The 27,658-nt window shown below is 41.8% G+C and overlaps 1 protein-coding gene across 2 annotated transcripts; it reads right to left on the bottom strand.

Annotated features, from left to right (window-relative positions):
- Window positions 1-1,197: 1,197 nt before the first annotated feature.
- On the bottom strand, window positions 1,198-27,547 carry LOC131253662 (uncharacterized). Of its 2 annotated transcripts, XM_058254759.1 has the most exons (3): window positions 26,423-27,540; window positions 3,148-3,420; window positions 1,198-1,776 (listed from the first exon to the last, which is right to left on the bottom strand). In XM_058254759.1, the coding sequence occupies exons 1-3, from the start codon at window positions 27,284-27,286 to the stop codon at window positions 1,510-1,512; spliced, it is 1,404 nt and encodes a 467-aa protein (XP_058110742.1). In that variant the 5' UTR covers window positions 27,287-27,540; the 3' UTR covers window positions 1,198-1,509. The 2 variants fall into 2 exon arrangements, with proteins under 2 accessions (XP_058110742.1, XP_058110743.1); XM_058254760.1 differs by lacking the exon at window positions 3,148-3,420 and having other exon boundaries at window positions 26,423-27,547.
- Window positions 27,548-27,658: the final 111 nt, after the last annotated feature.

Here is a 27,658-nt window from a genome sequence, read left to right on the forward strand (position 1 = left end):
TGGGCCTGACTCGACCATGACTCCGGACAAGCCGTCGAGTTGACTTGACCACTTGATCAACTCGAATTGAGTCACATGGTGAGTCATGTCTTGGACCTGACTCAACCATGACCCCGGGACAAGTGGTCAAGTTGACTCGACCACTTGGCCGACTCAAACTGAGTCACATGGTGAGTCATGTGTGAATAAGGGTGGTAATGAACCAGATAGCCTGCCCAACCAGGTTCAGGCCAAGCTTGGGCCTGCTAGCTTGGGCCATGGACTGTGCTTGGTCCTCATAGGTCGAATCAATTTTCCAGTGGGACCTGGACTCAAGTCGAGAAAGCCTGTCCCAACCTGGCCCAGTCCTGCCCTACCGATTTTATGGGTCATATCTCACAGACATGCTATTCTGATCCTTGGTTAGGCAATCCATCCATGGTTTTCATTCCTCTAAAATGCCTATTTCTTTATTCAAGTGGTAAATAGATTTTATCAATTTTCCATTTGGGCTGGGCTTATTTAGACTTGGGCCTGCCCCTCTGGGAATCCAATACAGCCTCACGGTGTGAAAGATGAACCTAACCAGCATCATTCGATAGTTTCATTTCAATTTTTGTATTTTAAGGCACAACCACTTTATTTAAGTTCTGACTTGGGCCTGCCCCTCTGGGAATCCAATACAGCCTCACGGTGTGAAAGATGAACCTAACCAGCATCATTCGATAGTTTCATTTCAATTTTTGTATTTTATTTCACTTATTTTAATACGTTAAATACGTCTTCCTATTCTTTATATGTTTATATGTATTAAATATCAAGACGAGTCAACACCCAATCTTGAGAATTTCCAAACTATTGATAACTATGATTTGATCATTTCCACTTCATTTAAGTATCGCAATTCAATTCCCTACTGAGATGGAATTCAGCTGCTTACAAAACCAGAGCATAATGTTGTTACAGAGGAGTCAGTAGCGCTGCTCACTTGAGGAAAAGTAACCCGAGCAGAGACTAAGTGGTCGAGCCAAGGGTTCATTTGGGTTTTGACCCAAATACTCCCAAGTGGGTCCCTTGCTTTGTTGGAACAATCAATGTCCTCAACAGTTTGCAGTTCCCTCGGCACAACTGCAAATCACATTCCTCATTGTAAGATGTCTCTATATTTCAACAGTCCAATCAAACACGGAAGCCATCAATCACAAACAGTTGCAAACATAGAAAAGATTCCATGTGATCAGAATCCATTTGAAATACAAGTGTCAAATTTATTTGACAAAAAAAAAAAAAAAATCCCTTGTGCCTCACAAAAGAAGGGATCATTAGTTTTACAAGGAAAAGAAGGGGGGAAAAATCAATTGAAACTCAAATGGTATTTTTGTGTTGTTATTATCCGATCTTGGTTGCCATCCATCTCAACCGCGAGATTTTTTTTATTTTTCTTTTGTTTTCTATTTTTCCCCAAGCATTTGATCACAAACTGAAAGGCGAGAAAGCAAAATAGAACAAGAACAACAATAAAAATGAGTCCTATGGGCTACCTTTTTCTAGCTTCTCGATCTCTTCTTGCCGCTTCCTCTCCGCCTCTGCAAGTTCTCTTGCAGCGTCCTCTTCTTCCTCCTTTTGGTCAAGATCATCAAACTCTTTCTCTGCAGCCATTGCTTTCACTATCGGATCCCTTAGTTCGGATATTAGCCCGCCTCCGATTCGGTATTCTTCCTCATCCCCGATCAGGAATAACCGCTGATCAGGCCCTGTAGCCATTGGAATGTCGACTGCGAGCAGCTTCATGTCATTCTGCAGAGGGAGATTTTTCAAGGGTCATAAAAAATTTACACAGCCCCAGAATGCTCCTTTACAAGATTGAAATGGCAACCAAATGTTCTATAAATGCCATCAAACAATTTAAAATTGATCGAAATGCTACTGTTCTGTTATAACTTACATGCCTTAAAAAAGGGAATGAATCATAAATCATACGTGAATCAGCTGAAAACTGCCAAATTTTGCTATAATTAATGCCCATCAGTGTGTTGAAGAGAAAAGACAGAAATGTCACCGATTGAAAGGGTCTGATGTAGAGAAGGATCTAATAATCTAAGCATGTTGTAAAGAGAACTGATCACCTGCAACCACCTGCAACCATCTGTATGCTTAGCATGCAGCCCTGTTTTTAATACCCTAGTTGCACACGTGTAAGACATTGCACCCATACAAAACTTGGGCCCCATCATGAAGATCATCTAAAAAATGAGGCCAATCGACTCATTTGATGAGCCCCACCTGCACCGCTGTATGTTGAGTACCATCCATTCATTTCTGCCTCAGTGATTTTTGTAGGCCTCAAAACTGTTTCTAAACATAGTTTTTAACCGACTCTTTGGCGTGACTTGAATAAGACATCAAGAGAATCAACAAGACCCTAATCAGGAAATGTTCCCATACTAACTACCTGAGAGACTAGAAGCCAAGTGTCGGGTCTTGAATGCTTACCCAAGCGTAGATTATGAGGCACTCGACTCACAACCCCTTTGTGGATGAGTCAACCTACCACCCAAATGTTAACCAAACTAACCTAGGAGAGCAGACGAGTGCATGTGGGCAAAGAGACTTGCATTGCTAAGAACTCAAGAGCTTACAACTTTCAGAGGTTTATGATGGTTACAGATGAGGACCACTACTTTTCAAAAAAAAAAAAAATACAGATGAGGAGCACTCCTCGCATAGGGCAAAGAACATTCTAGCTACTTTTACATGTATGGCTAGGATGATGCCATGAATCATCCAACAACCACGAAGAGTCTAGTAATCTTCTTAGACTATCTTATACTATAGCTACAAGAAGCCACCAGAGAACTCAAGAATATTCAAAGAACTCCATATGGGTCTACATACATTAGCCCTCTCAAGAATTCTCTACTCTTCCACCATGTACAAGCCTCTCTATGTGTACAAGTGGAGCCAAAATTGGCTGTGAACCAGGCCAAGAACAATAAAAATTTTGAACAGGCATGGCCCAAAAGGCAGAGCCCTACCAGCTGAAATGCAGATCTAAACTGTCCCAGCCCAGCCTGTTGACAGCCCAGATAGAAGCAGCTATGTATAAATGTGGTATGTCAGACAATTCCATCATCTATAAACTAGTAATGGGTTGCGTATGAGACAAACCTGGCCCTTTTTATTCTTAACCTCGACACTCACAAGGCCTTTTCTTTCTGATCCTCGGATAGGAAAAATGAGAAAACACCGCTTGCCACTTAGCCTCGGCTTAAAGTTCTTCAGCCTAAGCCCACCTCCCGACATCACGTATGCTCTCAAATCTGTCCCAGTTAGAGGGGCACCCATGACCTCAAGAATTCCAGCTGATGTGTTTAACTTCCTCATAGCTATTCGATAAATCCTGTCAGGGTTGATGGTGAACCTCGAACGGATGTACAAACCCTAAAAATAAAGGGAAAAAAGCTTTAATCTACTAAACATAAATCAGGACATAAAGTTCGGTCACAATAGCTTGAGCACCAAACAGTGTCATAGCCACAACTAAAAAGCAGAAAATAACGTTGCATTAGATCTTGTCAAGGTTACATCACAATGAAGGTTACATTCAAAGGGTTCACAGGTATCTTTAAGAAGTTGCAAAAGAATAATGTTGCATTTGGATGGTACATAGAAACAAATTAAAATAGTTCACTTCAAAAAAGAGCTTAGTTGCACGATCCTTCTAATCGGGGGCCACTCTTGCTTTGGAATCACACTTCTTTTCCCCCTTCCTAGCCATTTGCACTTGCTAACATTTTGAAACAGACGCTTCCCCACTCCCGCATCTGAATATGTTATTGCTTCGCTTCACACTTCGTGCAACTATAATAAGGAGTAATTGATTAGAATGAGGCTAGCCTATAGTTGCACGAGGCGTGAAGCGAAGCGGCAATAGATTCGGGTGCAGGAGCAAGGAAGCGGCAGTTTCAAAATGTCAGCAAGTATAAGCAGCTAGGAAACGGGAGCAGGACTGTGAGTCCGAAGCATGATTAGGAGTGGGAGCAGCACCTGGTTAGAAGGATCCTGCAACTACTTCACTGATAATGAGGGACTAGCCCCCAAATTGCAATTGCTACAATCTCAGCTTTCCTAAATTGCAATTACTATCTTTTCGTGTTTCAACTTCCAAGTACAACTTGAAATACACGGAATTGCAATTAGGGGTTTTGCCCATGTTTACACACTTTGGCGTAATTGAGTTTGACTGAGGAAGAATTTACAAGAAATGAATTTTTCTTCCTCTTTTTCTTCTTCTTCTTGAAATAATCCAAATTCATTGCATTATTACAGAGAGCATAGAAATGAACAGATTGAGATAAGCATATTAACCGCAATAACAAAAATATATAAAAATTGAATGAATGGTTGACAAACACAGGAACTGGCCTAGATCATGAGATACATGACACCCATTCCAACTGGCCTACATCACTCTTGCATTAGCAAAACTGCAGGGGATTTAATAGACTTGGGAAAAGGGTTCTCTTTTTTACTCTTGAGTGATTCACAACTAAAAAGAGTTGTAGCATCAAATGACCAGTGCTTGGCATTTGGTAGCCTACCCAGTGGCATCTCGTGTTTGAAGTATCAGTATCGCTACAAGTTTCGCTGGCTGGGGATATGGAAATAATATTGATATCGCCAATAATATTGTCGATGACCGGAAATAGCAACATGGGGAAAACGGTGGAATTTTTCAGTGAACCTTCAGGAGATGCTAAAATATACATATTTTGCATATTAAAGAATATTTAAAATTTTAAAAAAATAATAATAATAATAATTGCAAAAGAATGCATACACAACAAGTTTCCATTTAATGGGGGCTTAAAAGTAAGTGTTGTCATAAGAAATCAGTCCAACCACCCATCTATCCATCCAATCATCCCATCTATCCATCCAAATTCCCATCAAAACATCCATCGATATTTTAGAATATTGGCAACACACGATATTTCGCCAAAAAATCGTCAACAACTGGAAAGGAAACAAAAGATTGTGGTCTCAATATCACCCATGTTGCAATAACAATAATATCATAATATTATCGTTGACAAATTGAAATGGAAATTAAATAGATGTTTGGCGAGACAGATACATTAGTGAGATTATTGAAATATAACCGATACACTAGTGATACAAGCGACACCTGGAATTTACACAGTCAAAAATATTAGCAACACATGGGCAATACAAGTGACACTTGGAATTTACACAGTCGAAAATATTGGCAATACATTGGCGATAGTTAGAAATACATCATTGATACCTGAAATTTATGATACTACAAGTGTTATCAGTATCGCTACCAGTGTTATCGGTATTTGCCAAGCTGGAGATACAGATAATATCGAGGATATTTCGATAATATCGGGGATACTTCAAACATCTTGGAGAGTTGGTAAACGCAAGCATTTGTACAATCCATTAGCTCAACCACCTAAAGGTTTTAATTTGAATCTATCATATAAGCTATGGGCATATGAGTCAATGCAAGGATGTAGAAGATAGGAGAAGTAGAAGCCAACAACAAAGAATGCTAAAACGTAAGACTTGGCTACTAATTATTCTGTAGATGTGTTTCCTTCACCATACTCAAGGAATTGTGGGATCATTTCGGGCTTGTTTGGATTCAGGAAAAGTTGTGCCGTGACTAGTAATCCATGGCATGTTGTCAGGGCTAGCTGGTCATGGACGTGCTATTGCTGACTAATTGTCTCCTGTTTGTCAAACACCCCAGAACATTGACAAGATGAATTGTGGCACATATAGGGAACTTAAAGATTAGTTGGTGGCACATTTACACATGTGCATGTGCACATTTGACATGTGTGACATTTTTTTAGTGCTTGAAGATTGATGGTAGCACGTACGCATATGTGGGATGCTTGAACTTCGACGGACTCACATGTGACTCATTGGAATGCGTCATGCACATGCACGGATAAGTGTGATCCCCATGTGCACCACAATCCATGTGCTCAACCACCTAAAGTTTTTAATTTGAATCTATCATATAAGCTATGGGCATATGAGTCAATGCAAGGATGTAGAAGATAGGAGAAGTAGAAGCCAACAACAAAGAATGCTGAAGTGTAAGACTTGGCTACCAATTATTCTGTAGATGCATTTCCTTCACCATACTCAAGGAATTGGGGGATCATTTCGGGCCTGTTTGGATTCAGGAAAAGTTGTGCCATGACTAATAATCCATGGCATGTTGTCGGGGCTAGCTGGTCATGGACATGCTACTGCTGACTAATTGTCTCCTGTTTGTCAAACACCCCAAAACATTGACAGGATGGATTGTGGCACATATGGGGAACTTAAAGATTGGTTGGTGGCACATTTACACATGTGCATGTGCACGTTTGACATATGTGACATTTTTTAGTGCTTGAAGATTGATGGTAGCATGTACGCATATGTGGGATGCTTGAACTTCGACGGACTCACATGTGACTCATTGGAATATGTCATGCACACGAATGGATAAGGGTGATCCTCATGTGCACCGAAATCTTAAATTGTCATTGACAAGTAGTTACACCTCTCCACCAAAGACGCCAAAACCATGGTCTAACAGTCATATACCCATGACTACTTGTCCGAAAGTGCATTGTTTCCCATGCACAAACGGGTTGACAAATGATGGACGTGTAACTCCGACTGCCTGTCGTGACATGATTTTGTCCAAATCCAAAGATTTAGAAGGGTGCTTTTGACACTGCAGCTTATCTGTTAATGTGTTAATAGACTTCATTTCCAACTCATCCCCATCGCTGGATGCATTCCTAAATATAAACATTTATATTGGCAAATCTACATGGCGTTAGATTTTCATTGTAGCAAAATTTCCAAGCTAGGAAGAAATGAAAGGCGCGTTAAGGGGGGCCCAAAAACAATTAAATGGATGTAGCCCACCTGGAAAAATACAAGACACCAAGAATGTGAAACAAGTTGAGGAAATTCACAGTCAATGCTACGGTTTAAACAAACAAACAAACAAAAAAAACTGAAGGAGACCCTTTTCTGGAAAAGGAATGCTTTGAATATGAAAGCGTGATGCCTTTTTAGTATAGTCACAACATAGTCACTTAGAACAGACAACTTTGTTTAAGGATGTGATGAATTTTTATTTTTATTTTTAAAGATAACTGCAAATATATTGAAGAAAAGGAAAGCGATACAAGAAAAAAGAAAGAAACAAACACAGGAACAGACTATTGAGATAGCAGCGAGCACCTAACCACCTAGAAACGACAGATCAACCCCTTTTAAAGCATTTACATTAATAGCCCATTAGATCACCCATTTTTTAGCTTTAGCCCCTACAACCCTAACTGGTGACGATCGATCATTAAAACACCTTTCATTCCTTTCCTCCCAGATAGCCCACCAGATGGCAAGGATAGCCATACGCCAGATTATTGTATTGGATTTTCCAAGTTTAAAACCATGCCAGTCAGACAACATCTTCGCAACTGATTCAGGAGCACACCAACTGATCGAAAACTATTGACAGAAATCATTGAGAATAGAGGTGGTGAAGGGGCAGTGAACAAGTAAATGATTAACTGATTCGGCTTGGCGCATACAACATAAACAAATATTGACGAGCTGCATGCCTCTCTTCATCAAATTGTCTATGGTTAAAATTCTTTTTCGACTCGCCAGCCATCCGAAACAGAGATACTTAGGAGGAGCCTGAGTTTTCCAAAGCAAAGGAGAGACATCACTTCTGGTTTGCGTCCCTGAATCAATTGCAGCGTAGAGAGTTTTAACAGAAAAGAAAGTTGTTTTCTCCAAAGGCCAAGCGATACCATCCAGCTGAGATCTGATAGGCGTTAACTCGGAGAGACAATTCTGAAGCTCTATATATTCGTCCACTTCTCTTTGATTTAGATTTCTCATGCATCGGATGTCCCAAACAGGATGATCGGACGTGAAGTAGCAACACCTATTGATGGAAATATTCCTATCCGGGGCCAACCTGTATATTTGAGGGAATAGGACTTTGAGAGCTTTTTCCCCATGCCAAATGTCTTCCCAGAATCTAATTGAAGCACCATCTCCCAACACATAATGGGTATTGGAACAGACATGGTTTTTTGCTTTTAGGATACCCCTCCATATATAGGACACCTTGTAATAGGAAGAATATTTAGGCCACCAGCCTCCCTGGGACACACCGCATTTGCCCCTAACAATTGAACACCACAAGGCATCTTTTTCGGAAGCAAATCTCCAGGACCATTTCCCCAACGGCGCTTGATTCATAAGCTTCAGATTCTTCACATTTGCACCTCCCTCTCTGAACACTTTACACACCTCTTTCCATTCGAGCAGGTGGAACTTCCTCTGATTCTCCTTACCACACCATAAGAAATCCCTTCTGATTTTGTCAATGCACTTAAGAACCGATCCCGGACAGGCGAACAGCGACATGAAGTATAAGGGAAGACTAGAAAGAGCGGCTTTAATCAGGGTGAGCCTCCCACCAAGAGACAAATACCGACTTTTCCAAGAGGCAAGATACTTGTGGAATTTAGTAATGACCCTGTCCCACATATATTTCAGCGGGGGGCCGGTGCAAAGGGGCAAGCCAACAAAGTATGTTGGAAAGGACTCTACGCTGCAACCAAGGGTGTCCGCATAGCTCTTTAAAATGTGTTGAGGAACGTTAACTCCAAGTAATTTGGACTTGCTGAAGTTGATCGTTAGACCCGATACTGCTTCGAAACATCGGATAGCAATGAGAAGATGTTCAATTTTTTCTTCTGTGGCCTCTGAGAAGATGAGGGTGTCATCAGCGAATTGGATATGCGTGAGAGGGGCCACCAAACCTGGTAATGATATGCCTCAAAGAATACCTTGATCTTGCCCTTTTGTCAGCATTTGGGATAACGTCTCTGCCACGATAAGGAAAAGGTAAGGGGAAAGAGGATCTCCTTGCCGGAGACCCCCTCGAACTTTTGAAGAAACCTAAGGGAGAGTCGTTGAGGATGACAGAAAATTGAGCTGAACCAATACACTCAGCGATCCACCTTCTCCACTTGAGGCCAAAACCCATCCGAGTTAGAATGTAGAGGAGAAAATCTCATTCAACATGATCATAAGCCTTAGCAATGTCCAGTTTACAAAAAACAGCTTCAGATTTGGACTTATGACAGTAGTGAAGAACTTCGTTAGCAATTAGAGCTCCATCCATAATCTGTCTAACTTTGATAAAAGCATTCTGATTGCTAGATATGAGAACCCCAATAACCTTAGAGAGGCGAGCAGATAGAACTTTCGCTAGGAATTTATAAGGACTCCCAATCAGACTCTACTGCCGCCTTAACCTCCTCTTTCGAAAAAGGAGATTCCAATTGATCAGCATCAGCTGCCTGCAAGCAACTGAAAGAAATATTTTCTAATTTCGGTCTAACCCATTTATCAGTGGACAGGAGATTTTTGAAATGAGTTGTCGCAAGAGCAGCTATCTCTTTTCTATCCTCTACTCTACTTCCCTTATCGAATATACTAAGAATGGCCTTCAATCGAGAATGCATATTGGTCATGGTATGGAAGAACTTGGTGTTTTTGTCCCCCTCAGCAATCCATTTAGCTCTGGATTTTATCCTCCACGAGGCTTCCTCTTCCTGGGCTATAATTGAAAGATCATGAATAATGGATATGCGCCTTTGCATCATTTCTTTCGACAACGGGCCTGATTCGGCTTCTACATCCAACCGCTGAAGATCTGCTTGGAGCAATTCAATTTCAGCCTCCCTCTTCTGAAACACTTCCCGCCTTCATTCCTTAAGATTAGACTTGAGAAGTCTGAGTTTGCAAAGTAATCGATGGCCAGCGTACCCTTCCACCTGGAAGGACTGCCACCAGTCGATGATCTTCTGCCGAAGACCCTCAGTCTGGAGCCAAGCAGAGTTGAACCTAAAAGGTTTCGGGCCCCAGTTAAGATCTTCCTCACTTAAGAGGAGAGGACAATGATCCGAAGTAGTGAGAGGCATGGCGAATTGTTGGGCAGAAGGGAAGGAATCGATCCACTCCGTAGAGACAAGAAATCTGTCTAGGCGTGAGAGGGTAGGATTTGCCCGCCCGTTGGACCAAGTAAATCTAGCACCCAGGAGAGGCAAATCAATAAGCTGCTCCTTTTGGATCCAATCAGAGAAACGCAACATTGCGGTGGCGGGCCTTCTTTTTCTTGAATGATCCTCCGCAAAACGGGTAATATTGAAGTCGCCCACCACGCACGAAGGCCCCGAGTAGGATGCTCTAGCCAGCATAAGTTCTTCCCAAAAAGCAGTCCTGTGGGAGTCATTGTTAGGCCCGTAAACCACAGTCAGCAAGCACTGAAAAGAAGAAGACTTATCTTTAAGAATAATTGACAACGAGAATGTGGCAGCGTTGGAATAGATGAGATCCCACTTGGAGGATTTCCAAGCAATGAGGATCCTGCCCGAGCTTCCCACCGCGTCCAGCATTAAGAACTTTGCATCCCTTTCCTTCCACAACGAAGTCAGAAGGTAGTCCTTGAAGTGGGAGACCTTCGTTTCCTGAAAGCAAACAACATCCGGCTTTTTTCTGCTGATGGAATCTTTAATCAGGCTCCTTGTGTTTAGAGCCCACCCCCCTGACATTCCAAGAAATGATCTTCATTGGCTAAGCACACTTCCCCGATTACCCTGGCGTCTTGGAGTTGACATAAAAGCGGAGATGAAACCCGAACTTGCTTGTATCCATTGTAACTCTCGACTGCCTGAAATCTTGACTAACTGCTTTGAGGAGGGACGGCTCATCCCAATGGGTCTGCCTCGATTTTCTATGCATTGAAATAGGGCAATGTAATCCTCCAGCCTATCCCCAAAAGACAGACCCAGGGATCTTCCCACCCTACCGATAGCTTCTCTGATCCATCGTTTCTTTTGAATTTTGGCCAACAAATATACTCTGTTTGTATTAGATGGTTGAAGATCGGTCTGGGAATCAACTATCATTTGCAAGGGTTCGGCCATAAGGATATGAGAGGGGTCGTTTTCTTGAAACAGAGTGATCGGGCCCATCTCCAAGGCGTCGACAGTAGGCAAAGAGCCAGAATGAAATGAAGACCGCAATTGGAGATCAGACTTACTACAGTCAGTCAGGAGATGGCCGATTGATTCAGCGTCATTGGACCAAAGGTTGGAGCGAGGCGAAGAGATGGGAAGAAAGGAAGGAGTGCAATCTAAGGGTCCAGAGGCAGGTAAGGGCGGATCAATGAGAAAGCCTTCCATCGGGTCCAGGTCCGGATGGGATCCACTACGCGTAAGACGCAAAGTGGGAGAAGAGCCCGGATATTCTGCCATTTTTCCCGCCCCAAGACTCAAATGTCGATCAAGACCATCCACGTGTTCCTCTATCAGCCCTTTACTTATCGAACACAAGGCCGTCCCACTCGCTTTTAGATCCACACGTCCCACATTATGTGTCTCGGTATGGGAAGCCGACAGGTCTTTATGAGAACCTGACTCAGGGCGGTGGAGTAACTGGGTAAAAGGCGGGCGCTGCAAGTTAATCAAAAGGGTCCCTGATTTATCTCCCGAATAATCAGGAGGCGAGATTACCTTCATACACATGGAGTCAGCACGATCGCCACACGGCTTTCCTTCAGCGGAATTGGAGAGATCTCGCGACGGACCGGGAGGCGAGGGAGCTGGAGGATGTTGCCCGAACGTTTGGATTGCTCCACGTGTCGTTGGAGGGAGTTGTCAGAGCAGTTGACAAGCTCCCGAATAGGTACTCCGCTAGAGCTTGGAGTATGTACACTTGCGGCCGAGACTGGTAGACGGATCGTCGTCTGCTCCAGTGAGATATCTTCTCTGATACACCATAGATCACCCCATCGAGGGAGCGGATCTTCATTTGCTTCCATGATGACCGAAAAATCAAAGCAAAGATCGTCAACGGTCACTTTCATCGTCGGAGGCAGAGGAGATCATTTCCTTCTTCTTACCCTAACTCTGATCAGACCAATCTTTTCACCTAACTTCGTCTTCTCATCCAACTCAAGGTATGAACCAAGATAAGCAGCAACGAAGATAAAAAATTCATTGAACCAGAGCTCAAGGGGAATACCCCAAACTTGAATCCATACATTTTCCATACCGAAAATGGAAAAATCGTCCCACCGTGTGACTCTAGCCATAGGCCCGCCAGAGTGAAGATGACCAACCATCATCAACATTTTCGAATTTATCCCTGGACAAACCTTAATCCACAGTTCATTATATCCCATCGGCTTAATGATGTAATTCCCTGGACGAAACCCTGTAGTTTTTGAGATCTAGTCCTTCACCTGAGATATTGACGCACCCTCTTTACACTGAATGACCATCGACTCCTTTAGATCTTGCTTCGCCCTTCTAAAATGCACCAAATCGACAGATATTGGGACTCCCATCTTCAAGCCGAAGGGATCAGTCATGGCATGGAAATCTGAGGGAACATCAGGCGAGTCTTGTGGGGGTGGAGGCGGAGGAGGAGAAGGTAGGGGTTGATGATGTAGGGTTAGGATCTCCTTAAAGGACGGAGCTGGCCCCTGTAGAGTGGCTGGAAAAGAGGGAGGTGGAGGAGGCGGTGTAGGATAGCGGGTAGGGCCAATTTGGGATGATAAACCTTAGTGGGTTGAGGTTTCAGAGGGATAGTGTGGTTAGGCCCGAATCGAGCCCTCTGAACGAGGAGGGGGCAACCCGCGAATTTGACGCCATGGAGCATTGTCTAATTCGATCTCGGAAGACATGCGAACCAGGGCGAAGCCTCTGAATATCCCCGTTTCCCGATCTCTTGGCATGACCACGTCCATTACCGCGCCAGCACGTCTAAATATTCTTTCAATATTGAGAGGATACCAGCCTTTCGGAAAACCTTTCATGAACAAGGTTGGGTATGAAGCCCTCTTTCTGGCCTCCGACGCCATGGACATTGGCTTCCGACGCCTAACCTCATGCCATTCTTTTTCGTGCAGATCTGCATCTGCTTCTTCGGCCAACGCTATGTCTCTGTTTCGCTCATCTGATCCGTTACCCTTAGTTTTCCTGGATTCATCAAACGATGAATCTCCCCAGCGTCGAGTGGACCCCTCGTTTACCCGCGTCATGTTCACTTCGTTGTCGTCGGCGGCAACAGCGATGTCGGCGTCATGTTCACTTTGTTCATCACTGCAATTGGAAGTAAATCAGGGTATTCACCATATGCAATACCACTCTCATAGCTCCACTTCCATATGCAATACCACGTCGTCGGCGTCATGTTCACTTTGTTCAGTAATTTATTCCCTTATCATTGCGAATTAGTTTGGCAAAAGCGATTGTGCCACACTGACTGAAATGTTCTCGCAGTTCATCATCACCACCGTCATCATCTATGTTCTTTACATAGACATTTGAGCCCTTATATTTGAGCATCTGCTCATTGCGCTTTTCCTCAAATTGACGACGGAGAATTTGCTCCCGCAGAAGTGATGAAATTTTTACTAGGGATGAAATAGCAAATTACAACCAAGGAATAGAATCTCCAATCAAAAGCAGTTGAGGATGAGATTCCATCGTCTAAATTGATGGACGAACTATCGTGGGATTGAACTTACAAGCCATACTATGGAACTTTGAGAAAGAGTAATTGAGCAAGGACTTAGATATGAGACGAACATATCGGAAATTCATTTTGGTTTCATGCCAAAGCGGTCTACCAGCACACAAGAAAAAAACATCAAAAGGTAGAAAAGGGCAGAGAAAATTGAACCGTAACGGCCGTTACGGGCCATAACGGCCGTTACGGACCCGTAACGGCTGTTACGGGCCCTGAAAAAAAAAACAAAAAACAAAAAACAAAAAAAAAAAAAAACCTACCTTTTTTTCCTTTCTTTTTTTCTTCTTCTTCTCTTTCTTCTTCTTCTTCTTCTTCTTCTTCTTCTCCTCCTCGAGCAGCTGCGGCTGCGCCCTGCACCGCTTCTTCCTCCTCTTCTTCTTCTTCTTCTTCTTCTCTCTCTCTCTCTCTCTCTCTCTCTCTCTCTCAATCTCTTCTTTCCCCCTTTCCCTCTTTTTTTCTTTTCTCTCTTCTTTCCCTCTTTTTTTTCTTTTCGTTTCCCTCTCTCTCCAATTTTTTTTTTTTTTGTTTGCAGCAGCTAGCTGCTGCCTGCTGTAGGTACGTGTCACGCAAAGACAAGCGCTGACACTCCTCGAGCTCCGAGTTGTACGAACGGTTCAAAGGAGATCAAAGTTATATGGCCCCACAGTGATGTATTTATTACATCTACACCGTTCATCTATTTTCAAAGATCATTTTAGATCACCACCTAAAAAATGAATTATATCCAGAGATCATCTGGACCACACCAAAAATAGCAACAGAGATAATGATTTTCAGGTTAAATATTCGTAGTGCGCACGGTAACGTTTATTTTCCATGCACGGTAACGTTTATTTTCCATCCAATCGGACTCGAGTGGGCCCCACTATGATGTATATATTTTATCCATATCGTCCATCCATTTTGCCACGTCATTTTAGGTCAGGATTCAAAAAATTAGTAATATCCAAATCTCAGGTGGACCACACCATAGGAAATAGTGGTTATAGAATGCTCACCATTAAAAATTTCTTAAAGTCCACTGTAATGTTTATTTTCAATCTAACTTGTTACTTGGGTCACATTGACGTGGATGAAGGGAAAACACACATGTCAGCTTGATCTAAAACTTTTCTAGCCCCCAATAAATTTTTAACGGTGATCGTTTAATTATTGTTGTTTTTTATGGTGCAATCCATCTTAGCTTTGGATGTGCCTCATTTTTGGGCTCATGCCCTAAAATTATTTGGCAAAATGGATGGACGGTATGGATATAACACATTCATCACGGGTGAGGCCCAAAAAACTTTGACACGTGTGCTGCACTTTACATCCGAGTCTCTCTTAATTCAAGCCTTAAAAAATTGTACACGAGATATATATTAACTTAAAATTTGACAATTAAATTATGGACTGCAATTGCTAACTCACAATGCCAAAATCAAATTATTTGAATAGTTTTAATTGTTAATTTGTGAACTTTTATTTTTTAAAATAGGGCCTTTTGATTTATTTTTTATTTTTTATGATTCACTATCCAATAAATGTCCACCAATTTATAAGTGGGATAATGACAATAAATGACATGAATTTGAGGCTGATTTGGAGAATAGATTGGTCCTCCAAGTCAGCCCCAAATTGGCAACGCCATCTACCTGAATTTAATTTCATTTTTTTTAAAGAACTATGGGAGAAATGATATCAAGTTGTTAAGTATATAAATTACATATTTAAAAAATTAAATATATGAATTTTGTAGTTAAATTCAAGTTACCTGGTTAAAAAATTAATTAGACAGTCCGATACAACTTCTCACCAAAGAGTGGACCATTACACCACCATAAACATGTTCCAATTTATAAATGAATGCATATTTGGAATGCTTAAAATATTCGGATTTAACGAACTATCGTGGGATTGAACTTACAAGCCATACTATGGAACTTTGAGAAAGAGTAATTGAGCAAGGACTCAGATATGAGACGAACGTATCGGAAATTCATTTTGGTTTCATGCCAAAGTGGTCTACCAGCACACAAGAAAAAAACATCAAAAGGTAGAAAAGGACAAAGAAAATTGAAAATTCTATGTAATTGTGGAAGCAAGAAACTATTTTCCTACTTAGACAGTTGATGGAGAAATATAGGGAGAAGAGCTCCACATGGTCTTTATTGACTTATAGAAAGCTAGGGTCCCTAGAGGATGGTCATATCCACATGGTGTGTTTGAGATGCAAAGTAATAGCAGATGGTCATAAAAGCCTACAGTTTCTGAGAGGCTCCTTGAAGGAAGGGAACATGCCAAAGTAGGTTTGACCAATTGGACCGACATTTAGACCGAACCACCCACAAAAATAGGTTGAGATTCAGTCCAGGATTTTAAAACATCTCTATCACCTTCAAACTAGGAGTGGACTTGTCCTCAATATTTTATCACTCCTTCCAAATGCTCCACAAAATAAAAAGAGCAATTGCTCCCACATTTTAAATTGAAATTCGAATGCCATTTAAAGATGCATTAAAAGCTCTGTGTTTGTCTGCTTTGCAAGACAACCAGTGAAGAAAGTCTCTTCAACACATGCAAGAATCTGTCCTACTCATCTCACACCTATCTTCTAACACATCTTTGAACAAAAATACCTATGCGAATGATCGGTAAAATTTATGAACATGTGAAAAAGCACATAAGATAACAATTTCTATATATATATCTCTAAAAAAAAGCACATAAGATAACAGAGAAATTTTACAGTTCTATTGAATTTCACATATCGCTACATCCATTCCTATCAAATCAACCCAGTTATACATAGACAGACAGACAGACAGATAGGATTTTGCTAATGTCCTCACCTTCATGGGGACATTAGCAATGTCGCCGAAGCTTTAAAATGGCACATGGGCTGAACTATCGTCGAACTAAACCGTTCATTCACTCATACAACTAGGAGCAACCCACAGCGCAAAAATCACACCAACCAGATTATCCTAAGCATCAAATCAATAGCATGGAAAAGGAACAGTCAAGATTAAGCACATAAACAAAATACGTCCAATTATCATCTTGAAACATCTACTAAATAGATCCCACTTGGTACAGTATATGATTCCAAAGGAGAAATTTCGTTTTATGATTCTATCCACATGATTTATGGTTTATAAACAACAAGTGGTTGTAACAAATTGGCCCCAATTAGAAGGGTTAGGATTTAGAAGGGTTAGGATCATCTGATCGAGATGCTTTTGCACCATGGCTTGCTCTCAACGGTAGTATTGAATGAACCGTCCCAATCAATGATTGAACATCCCACATGTAATTCAAAAGGTTCGGGGAGGTTGCTAACAACCCCACGAAGGTGTAGACGTTGGCAACACCCACGCACACGCGCGCGCGCACACACACACGTATTCTCTTTCAACCCTAAAATAAAGATGCATATATTAGCTCTATCATCATGTTAATTACAGGACTCAATACAATGATCATGACCCTTCTTTTTCAACTCTTCGCAGTAGCAAATCACTAGCCAGCTAGAGGGTCACTCAAGTAGGCAGCCAACCATGGAACTTTCACCAAGCAATCATGAGAGCTTCCATTTAAACATGATTCATAAAGCCGGCCCCAAATGGTAGGGCAAGGCTATGACTGATGATGATGATGATGATGAATAAACACCAGACTATGTATGCATGGGTCATGTAGCAACAGTCTTGGCACATACTAAGCACACAAGTAGGTAAACATATGAGCCACGATTAGGAGGGCCTGCCTAGCAGATGCCTGAAGCAAAAAACAGCAAGTCCACATATAACGTAGGTCATGTGCACATTGAATGTGGGCTGTTGGCCATCTTTTAAAAACCATATTTTTTTACCTACGAGTGTCCTACCCATTGGATTGAACATGGATTGCCAGCAATTTGTTCTAAACCATCTATTGTTTTCATACGCGTGGCCCCTGCCGAGTTGATCAGCCTGATTTTATACCAGGTCATTTACGCAGTAGCACCCAGCTGATGCACAACTTGCATTTTCCACACCACCTACCAGGAGGCCACATTTAGAGTGTCAAGAAGCGTGTAATGCAATTAGATTAGGGAAGAAACTAAATTGCAATGAAGTTCAGTGTACCAGATTGAAAGTTCAAATCGCACAAGAGAAAAGATGCAATGACTCTGAGCAAGCTCGATAGTCCTCCAGCCCACCCACCCCCCAATCTTCAATGATTTATTCGAACTAGTTCGGTACCTTGGGTATCTAGATAGGTCGCTCTTTCATGCTCGTCTTTATGATATCCGAGATAAATTGTAAAGTCTTCCACACTGCAAATGGGGCTGATCTTCATTTCAGGCAGAAGCTCGATCAAGTATTCATTATCACCTAGCTTCTTTAAAATACCACAAGGACCCGCCTTTCTGGAGTGGAGGTTGGTGTAAGAGCCTGTTGGAAACCTCTCGAGTTTGACCCACATCATCACCCTGCCCCTTTCTTGGAATTGTGCAAAACGCCATTGAACATCTTAATGCACCTTGTAATTTTCATTACTAAGGATGATTTTCCGTCTGACTTCCTCATGTACTTCCTTAATATGTTGGTTAAAAGCTTCGGCATCATGGCTCGATCAAGTCGCAATAGGAAGTGCGACTAAATCGATAGATTGTTGAGGTCGCATACTACATGCAATTTCGAAAAAAGTGTCACGTAGTGTGGTTCACAGAACTGTTATAGGCAAACTCAGCTTGTGATAACACGATGTCCTATGAACGGTTATGATCACCAAGTAAACATCAAAGCAGATTTCCAAGATCGTGGTTGATGACCTTAGTCCGTCCATTCGTTTGCAGATGATAGGCACTAGAGAATTTTAAATAGTTCCCATCTTCGACCATAAAGTTTCCCAGAAGTTACTCATAAACTTAAAATCACAATCAGATACAATTGTCTTGGGAACACCATATAGACCAATCACTTCTTTGAAGAACATTAGTGATGTGTAGAGCATCTGATGTCTTCTTAAAATGGATGATATGGGCATCTTAGAAAACCTGTCAACCACAACATAACTCCATGCCGATGTCTTCCCAAGGAGCATCTAGCACAAGCAGTAGAGTATAAAGATCAGTATTCTAGTTGTTACATTTGCCTAGCTGACACACTAGATACTGTTGACTGCCAATTCCAGCATCTTTCTTCAAACTGGTCAATAAAAAGGTCCCCAACCAAGGCTATTGTTTTGTCAATTCCAAAGTGACCACCAAGGCCACTGAACGAAACTCTAGTATGACAAGCTCTTGCAAGGAGCTTTTAGGAAAATACAACCTTCTATCATAGAATAAATACCCAGTGCACTAGCTATATCATGGGTACTAAGTGCCTAAGCTGGCAGAGAATTGAAGATACCTTCCTAAAATCAGAATCTGCTGCATTCTCTCTTTTAACTTCCTCGAACCCAACAACAGAGCCTGATAAGGTAGACAATAGACGTAATTTTAGGCTGAGGGTATCTGCTATCTTATTTTCTACGTCGGCCTAGTGCTTCGGGTTAAATGTGAACTCATGAAATCCATTTAACATGCCACGCATTCAATTTTTTCTAAGAATTCAAAGAACACAACACATCGTGGTCATACACAACACAAACTCCCAATAAATGAGGCAATAATACCAATGTTTTAAGGCATGTACAGCAACATAAAACTCCATGTCACAGGTAGAATACTTCTTTCACGCCTCATTGAGTTTTTCGATAAAGAAGGCTACCGGATGTCCTTCCTGACCGAGGACAGCTCCTTTGACTGTGGGATGCATCACAGGCAACCATGAATACCTTCTTAAAATTAGGAAGCTTGAGAACTAGACCTTCCTTCACTTTTTGCTTGATTTCTTAAAATGCCTTTTTTATTGCTTTGTTACACTCAAATGGACTAGCCCTCATACATAGTAATAGGTGTCATGATGGAAGTAAACTTCTGAATAAACCTTCAATAAAACATCGCTAGCCTGTGAAAGCTGCGAACCTCGATAATATTTATGGGAGTAGACTAGTTGACAATAGCCCTTATCTTTTCAAGATCAGTGCTCAAGCCTTCTACTGAAAAAACGACACCAAAAATACCACATTGGAACTCATGAAGGTACACTTCTTCAAATTGACATATAGTTTCTCATGACGTGATACTCTCATCACCTAACAAAGACGGATCAAATGATTGTCTTGTGAACGGCTATAAATGAGGATGTCATCCAACTACATAATGAAGAACTTGCCTATAAATGGCTGAAGAATTTGTACCATCACCCGCATTAACATACTAAGTGTGTTTGTCAAGCGAGAGGAGTGACCAGTCACTCGTATAATCCATTGTTTCAAATTGTTTCAAAAGAGGTTTTCCATTTACCCACATGACGAATTCTTATCTAGTGACACCTACTTTGCAAATTGATCTTCGAAATGATTACAGCATTCACCATCATGTTCAGCATGTCATCTAGGCATGAAATTGGAAAATGGTACTCTATACTGTTATCTTGTTAATGGCCCGGTTGTCAACAAACTCAACACACATTCGCCAACTATCATCGTTCTTTTGGCGTCAACAATGCTGGCATGGCACACGAGTTGAAGCTATCATGAATAGAACCATTAGCTAGCAATTCTTCCACCTGTCGACAAAGGTTTATATGCTATGTCGGGTTCACTCGGTATGTTGGGAGATTTGGTGATAGCACTCCGGGTACCAATCGTGTGTTGAATGTCATGCATGGGTGAAAGCTCACAGGGTAGTTCATTAGGGATCAAATCCTAAAATTTGGACAAAATTCGGGTGGTTGGACAGAAAATTCACCAGTTGGATCGATCTTGGATTCACTTCCTACCAGAGCATGCATGATCCCTGTTGTCGACTTTCCTTCACAAATCAAGCCATACTCAACACTGGAAACCAGCTAGGCCTTTCCGAGTTCATTGTCTCCCATAGGGTTGAGAGTGGCGTGCTTTCCTTTGTACATAAAACTGCACATGTTCTTGCAACCCTTGTAAGTCACATTTCTTACATATATCCACGGGCGGCCCAATGATATGTGTTTTTCATTAGAATAATATCATGCCAAAGTGATTCTTTGTAATGACCCAAAGATAAGTTCACTAAGTACTGGTTGGTCACAAGGATGAACATGTCATCCAACCATGCAATCTTGTATGGCTTGGGATGCTTTCGAGTCTTCGGCTTCAACTTGCCCACCATGCTTTCCAAGGCCACGTTCATGCTACTGCCTTCGTCAATAATAGCCTTGATAGCCTTTCGACTACACGAAACTCGTGTATGGAATATATTAGTTCTCAACCAGTCTTCTTGGGCATCCTCTTTTGGTGTTGTTGAATCCTCCTAAACACCAACAATAACTTATTTTACTTAAGGCCATCTATGTCTTCCTCTGGTTCTTGATCGTCACCTTCTAGATCACTACCATGTCCCTCTCCACTTGGTCTTCAAAGTTCTCTTTATACCATTTGCCCTCTTGTCCCTCGCAAAAATGGATGTTACGAGAGGGATGCTCCGTTGTATAATGCCCACAACCAGCACACTTGAAACGAGTGTTGATCAACCTCCCCTAAGTAGCCATAATAGACTTTCCCTTTTTTTAAAGATGCAGAATTTATCAAGGACAAAAGGTAAAAAGGAGAAAACAACAACAAAAGAAAACAAGGAAAAAAGGAGAACAAACCCAACCCCAAATACAAGGGAAAGCCCAAACTCTGAGACTAAACGAGCAACCAGTCAGATAAGAATACAAAGGAAACCCAACCCAACAAAAGAGAAGGAATTGGATTAATCTGCCATCCAATTCCTGGGCTTAACCCTGCTAGCAATCCTAGAAGAAGGGGATCTCAGATTCCCAAAACAACGATTATTCCTCTCGGCCCAAATAAACCAGAGGACCATAAGCATCAATCTCCTGGATCTCAAACTTCTCTTTCTCCCTTGATCTCCCCCATGCCAAGAACAAAATAGGCCTTCAATGAGATGGGCATCAAACAAGCAATATTGAAAGAGAACAAAATATTTCTCTTGACTTCAGAGGCAAAGAGGAAGTGAATAAATAAGTGGTCCATTGATTCCACATCTCGAGGGCATAGGCGGCAGGCATTAGGAAGAACACGAGCCCTTTTGAGAAGATTATCAATTGCCAAAATCTTGTTCCTACCATTGAGCCACGCGAAGGCAATGACTTTCGAAGGAGCGCCATAAGAGCAAACAAGCCCGATGTGACTAACCTGAAGGCTGCAACTGAGATGAAAAGCCGAAAATTAGAAGATTGAGAGAATTCACATAGAAATTTCTGGATTTATCAAGACTCCAAACCATTGAGTCTGAAACACCTAATGAAGGTTGGAAACCCTGTAGACATCCTAGAAGATAGACCATACCTCAATCTCCTCTTCAGTCAAATTGTGCCAACAAGGGAGGACCCACACACCCCTTTCCCTCAAAGACAGAGCAACTAGCAATAGAGATATCAGAGATGGGGGGAAGTGACGCTAGACTCGAAAACTCCGAATGAAGGGGACTCCCCGCGCCGGACATCATCCCAGAATCTAACCCGAAGACCATCTCCACAGCAAAACTCACTCCAACGAAAACTTTAGGGGCAACAATCGCGACTGCATTCCAAATGAGGGAAGCACAGTACAAGGAAGAAGTGTTGATCCACCAGCTCAAGGTAGAAGAACGTATTTGTTGACGATAATTAACTTCCACAGACTCTTCAAATTTGAATCTTCAAACCCATTGCCCAACAAGGCCAAGTTAACCTCATCCAAATGCTTAATACTAGCACTAGCAACAAAAAAGGCTAGCAAACCTCCTTCCACGTAAGAAGGTGAAATTTACTCGAGGAGGCCCCACCCTGCCAAAGGAATTCCCTTCTGAGCTTGTCAATTCTATCGATCATAGATTTAGGACAACGGAATAAAGACATACAATACAGGGTAAGGTGGTACAGGTAAGACTTGATAAGCGTTAACCTGGCCCCGATAGAAAGAAGCTTACTCTTCCAAGGCGAGAGCTTCATTTCCAAATTTTCAATCATCTTTATACCAAAAGTGTGTCGCAGGCTTACCAATGCAGAAGGGAAGACTGAGATATGTAGAGGGGAGGGACCCAACTCAACAACCAAAAATAGATGCTAGCCTAGATGTCTCCAACGGGGGCAAATGGAAACAAAGTAACTCACTTTTGTCCAAATTGACACAAACCCAAAACAACCTTGAAGCACTTATTCCTAAGGTAATCAACCATTGAACTATCAACTTTGCAAAAAATAAGGGTATCATCCGCAAGTTGATGATGGTTGACCCTATGGGGGATATTAGGAACGAGAAAGCCCTAGAACAGACCCACCGACTAACCTTTAGACAACATATAACTCAAACCTTCGAAAATGACAGGGAACAAAAAGGGAGAGAGGGGGTCCCCTTGCCTGAGACCCCTTGAGGCTTTGAAGAAGCAAAAGGGGAATCTATTGATGAGAATACAGAACTTGGCAGAGAAGACACGAGCCTTTATCCAACTCCTCCACCTACCATCGCATTCAACTTTGCCTAGCATGTAGTCCAGAAATCACAAGTTAATGTGATTAAATGCTTTTTCTAAGTCCAACTTACATAAAATTCCTTGCGAGCTTGGCTAAGATTTCATGGGGGTTCTCAAATCTCAATTAAACTGATGGGCCTAAAGTCCTTAAGATTGACAACACTTTCAACCTTCGGGATGAGGTCAATAAAGAAGCAACCAAGCTCAGACAAAAATCAGCCAGAATCAATGAAATCATAAATAAAAACTAGCAAATCCAATTTAACCAAGTCCTAGAAAATCTAGAAAAAAGCCAAAAGGGCATCCGTTTGGGCCCAAGGCCTAATCCTTGGTGTGACTGTCTACAGCAGCCCTGACTTTCTCTTCCCAAGGGAGCGATTTGAGAGAATTATCCTCCTTCAGGGAGATGGGATTAAAGCCCAAGTTATCAAGAGTAGGCCTCACACAGTCCTCTCTGGTCAACAGGTTCGAGAAGAAATTGATAAAGACGGTTCTAAACAAACTTTCCCTTTGTGTTAACATTTTAGGAAAGAGGATTAGAGGTGAAGTGCTTGCCAATTTTGTAATCCCGAAAAAATTACCGCGGGGTGCAACTGGTTGCATATGTGTTGTGGAGCCGCTGGCAGTTGCGCAGTGGATGTATAGCCCCCCTACTAGAGGGCTACTACATCTTGTCACCAACTTCTACTCCACTTTCCAGGCCATCTGGTACACTTAGCCCACATTGTTGAACAACCACTGGTTCTCTTTGAATGTCAAATTGTAGTCCACTGCAATAATGCACCACTTGTTGCTTTCACATCTCTGTTAGGCGGCAACGAATCACCAATTCACATAACGTTGTGTGTATACCTCCACTGTCAGATTGTCTTGCCACAATGTGCGAAGCTCCTTGAAGAAAGTCATTTCATAATCCAGCAACAGAAACCTCTGCTTCATCTCGCCTTAACTTCCTCCCAAATCCATACCGTTGCAAGTCTTTTTCGGCAGCATACTGCCAATCTTGCACTGCGCCCTTAAGTTTCAAGGCAACAAAATGTACCTGGCCTGTTTCTTCCATTTCATACCAATGGAAATACTACTCTATTGAATTTAACATGTCATTGAAAACTTGGATCCAGACTATCATCATAATCCGAAATCTCAATCTTGACACGCTTGATGGGATCTACAGCGTGAACATTCTACCCACCTTCAAGATAATTTGGATAATCCTGTCTGGGGTTGTTCGTTCCTCTTGCTCCCTACTACAGGCAAATATTATTGAATCTTATAGCTCGGGTCAAACTCCTCATGGAAATCACGATTTTGGCCAAGATGCCTTAGGTCAACATTCCTGGATTTCAAGTCTCCCAAAAGGTCATCCATAGATGTTTGACAGTCAGGATTTATCATTTTCTTGCTTCTTCAAGAACAGTAACCCATCTTTCCAGAGTATATACTTCGATCGTTAAATGAGCCTTCATATCATCAAAACCTTTCGTGATCAAATCAATCATTTGCTGCAATATCAACAGTCCCATCCTAAAGTTCTCTACGCGAAATATACAAGAATGGCTTTGGGTGGTTTTTCTTCTTCTTTTTTTCTTTTTAAGGGAAAGGAAGAAAAGGAAATGGTTTGGTTTTAATGGTTTCTTTCTTTTCTTTTCTTTTCTTCTTCTTCTTCTTCTTCTTCTTCTTCTTCTTTTTTTTTTTTTTTTGAATGGGGAAGGTTTTGGTAGGGTTGAGCTATATATATATATATATATATATATATAGGGAAAAGGTACTATGCGCTCGAGCTGATGGGAACGTCCCATGAGGTCGAGCTGTGTGGGCCACACAGTGATGCGTTTCGAACATCTACCCCATCAGTCAGATGCACCATTCCATCGTGGGCCTAGGTCTCAAAAATCAAGTCAATCCGTGACTTGTGTGGGCCACACCACATACAGAAGTGGGGAGGGGCCGTGCACCATTAAAACATTCATAATCATTTTTTGGGCCCACCGAGATGTGGTTTGCAAATCCAGCCCATCCATTATGTGTGTCCCACTTGGATGAGGGTTCAGACCAAGTTTCAGCAGCATTCAAAACTTAGGTGGGCCCCACCAAGTGCTTTTATATGTTTTTGGCATGTCTTCACATGATTTTAGATGGTATGGCCCACCTGATCCGTATACGGCTGATTTTTGGGATATCCCATAATTTAAAGGGGACCCATCAAATGCACGGTGTTGATGGTCGACACGCATCACGGTGGGGCCCACACAGCTCGACCTCATGGGAGCTTATCGTGAGCTCGAGCGCATAGTACCTTTTCCCATATATATATACTTATATATATATATATATAAGGTTGGGTGTATATATTACGGTTGTTTACTAACTGAACAACGGGAAGGTTTTAGTACTATTTGGGATAGAAAATAGAGTAATGGCTTGGGTGAGATGGAGGTTGTATGCGATCTGTAGTGAAAGGCTGGCTAGTTTATAGAATTGAGGGTAGTTTGGGTTGAATATAGGGACAAATTTTGTGGAATGAAGATGGGGAAGAGGAGAAAAGAATCTCGTATGAGCAGAACTTGATCTAATAATGAAAGTAATGCAACTAGATCAAGAAAGAAACAATTGCAATGAAGTTCAAGTTCGAATCGCATAAGAGAAAAAATGTAATGATTGTGAGAAAGCTCAACAACTCTCTAGTCTTATACTAGAGATCACCACTCCCCAATCAACAAACTACCATAGAGAAATAAAAGAACTTGCTCAAAGAAAATGCCATTCAACCATCTTATTCCATCAAGCCTATGTCTTATTTATAATGAATGTTTACAAGGTTTCCTCCTTGAGAAAAATCTCTAGCATAATCTAAGGAATCTAAAATAGATTGCTTGCCAGACAAGGTCTGTAAAATAAGAAAACCCTTAAACATGAAAATCTAATAATACTTATTTCCTAACATAAAGATATGAAAGAAATGAAATTAGAAACAAGCTAAAGAAAAGAAATTGTGCATACGTGTGGAGCGTGCACGCTTGGGATGTTGCGATATTGCATCAAGTGTGTATGCTTAGCAAAGCTCTCATACTTGATATTTACTCATTATGGTTTCCCAAGTATCATAAAAAACCGACTATCACCGTGTTCATGGAGTCAGATCATTTTCAAGCCTAAAAGATCAAACAATTGAAAAGAGAAGGGAGTTAAATCAACAACACTCACAGCGAAAGCAACAATGGCAGATGCCAATGCAAGAAAACCATACTTCGCCATGCCTTCTGAGAGCCCAACAAAGGTGCTCGCAATCCCAAACATAACTCTCCACAGTACAATACAAATACCAAGCCCTGCGGCACCCACCAGCACCAGAGAGTTCCTCTTCCAAAATGCCTCAATTTGTAGCCCGACCGCCTCACGATACCGCGAGAAGGTCGATTTAATGGCAGATAAGGGCTTGTCAGTGACCGTTTTCACGAAACCGCCATCAAATTTACCAGGATCTGGACTTTTAAATGGCAAGAACTTAGTCCCGGAGCTTCTAGAAGAGAATTCCCTTGACCCAATTCTGAAGCGTCTTGAATTCGAAAACCCAGAAGGAAAAACCCCAGAAGAGCAGTTTCTACGCTGATTTTCAGCAGGAGGACATGAAGGGTGTTTTGGGATGGAAATATGAGGAATGGGGGCATTTGTGGAAGTGGTTTTTGCTGAAATTCCATGGAGATGCCTTGAATTTGAACACCCAGATGAGGAAACCTCAGAACAAAAGTTCCTGAGGAGATTTCCAATGTGTGAAGTGTATGAATGGTGTTTTGGAGTGAAAATAGAACTAGGTAGAGGGGCATTTTGGGAAGTGAGTTTGTGGAAAGACGGCACGTTTGGATGGATTTCAGAGCTCAAATGCCTCGAATTTGAAGACCCAGAAGAGAAATTCCTGAGAGGAATTCCAAAGGAAGGAGGGTAAGAATGATGGCAATTTGGGGAGAAAATATGAGGGTGAGGGGCATTTTGGGAAGTGGGTTTTGATGGAATTCCATGGAAATACGCTCTGTAGAGATTTTGGATGACTGTTTTGGAGGATTTTGCCATTTTATGCAGATTCAAGAAAACTCAAGAGCAGGAAAGTTGCATTTCAGAGAATGGTAGAAATGTAAATACCTGGTCTTTCTTGGGTTCTTTGTTATACGTCGGTTTGGCAGACCCGAAGAAGAAATTCCAGCGCCTGTTGACGGCGCCTTTGGACGTGCCTTGGGGTAGGATCGGGGCGTTTCAGTTCTGCGCCCAGTGCTTACGTTAGAATTTTGTGACTCATTACTGATAACGTGCACCACCGCCAAAGCAGGCCTGTTTGCATCTCTACCCTGCTGCGATTTTGATTTTTGCGCCTAGCGCTCACGTTAGAATTTTATTGCGGACAACTGATAACGTGTACCGGTGGCACATGAGCTTGGGAGGACTCGT

This window comes from Magnolia sinica, chromosome 8 (genome assembly GCF_029962835.1).
Source record: "Magnolia sinica isolate HGM2019 chromosome 8, MsV1, whole genome shotgun sequence".
NCBI classification, from domain to species: domain Eukaryota; kingdom Viridiplantae; phylum Streptophyta; class Magnoliopsida; order Magnoliales; family Magnoliaceae; genus Magnolia; species Magnolia sinica.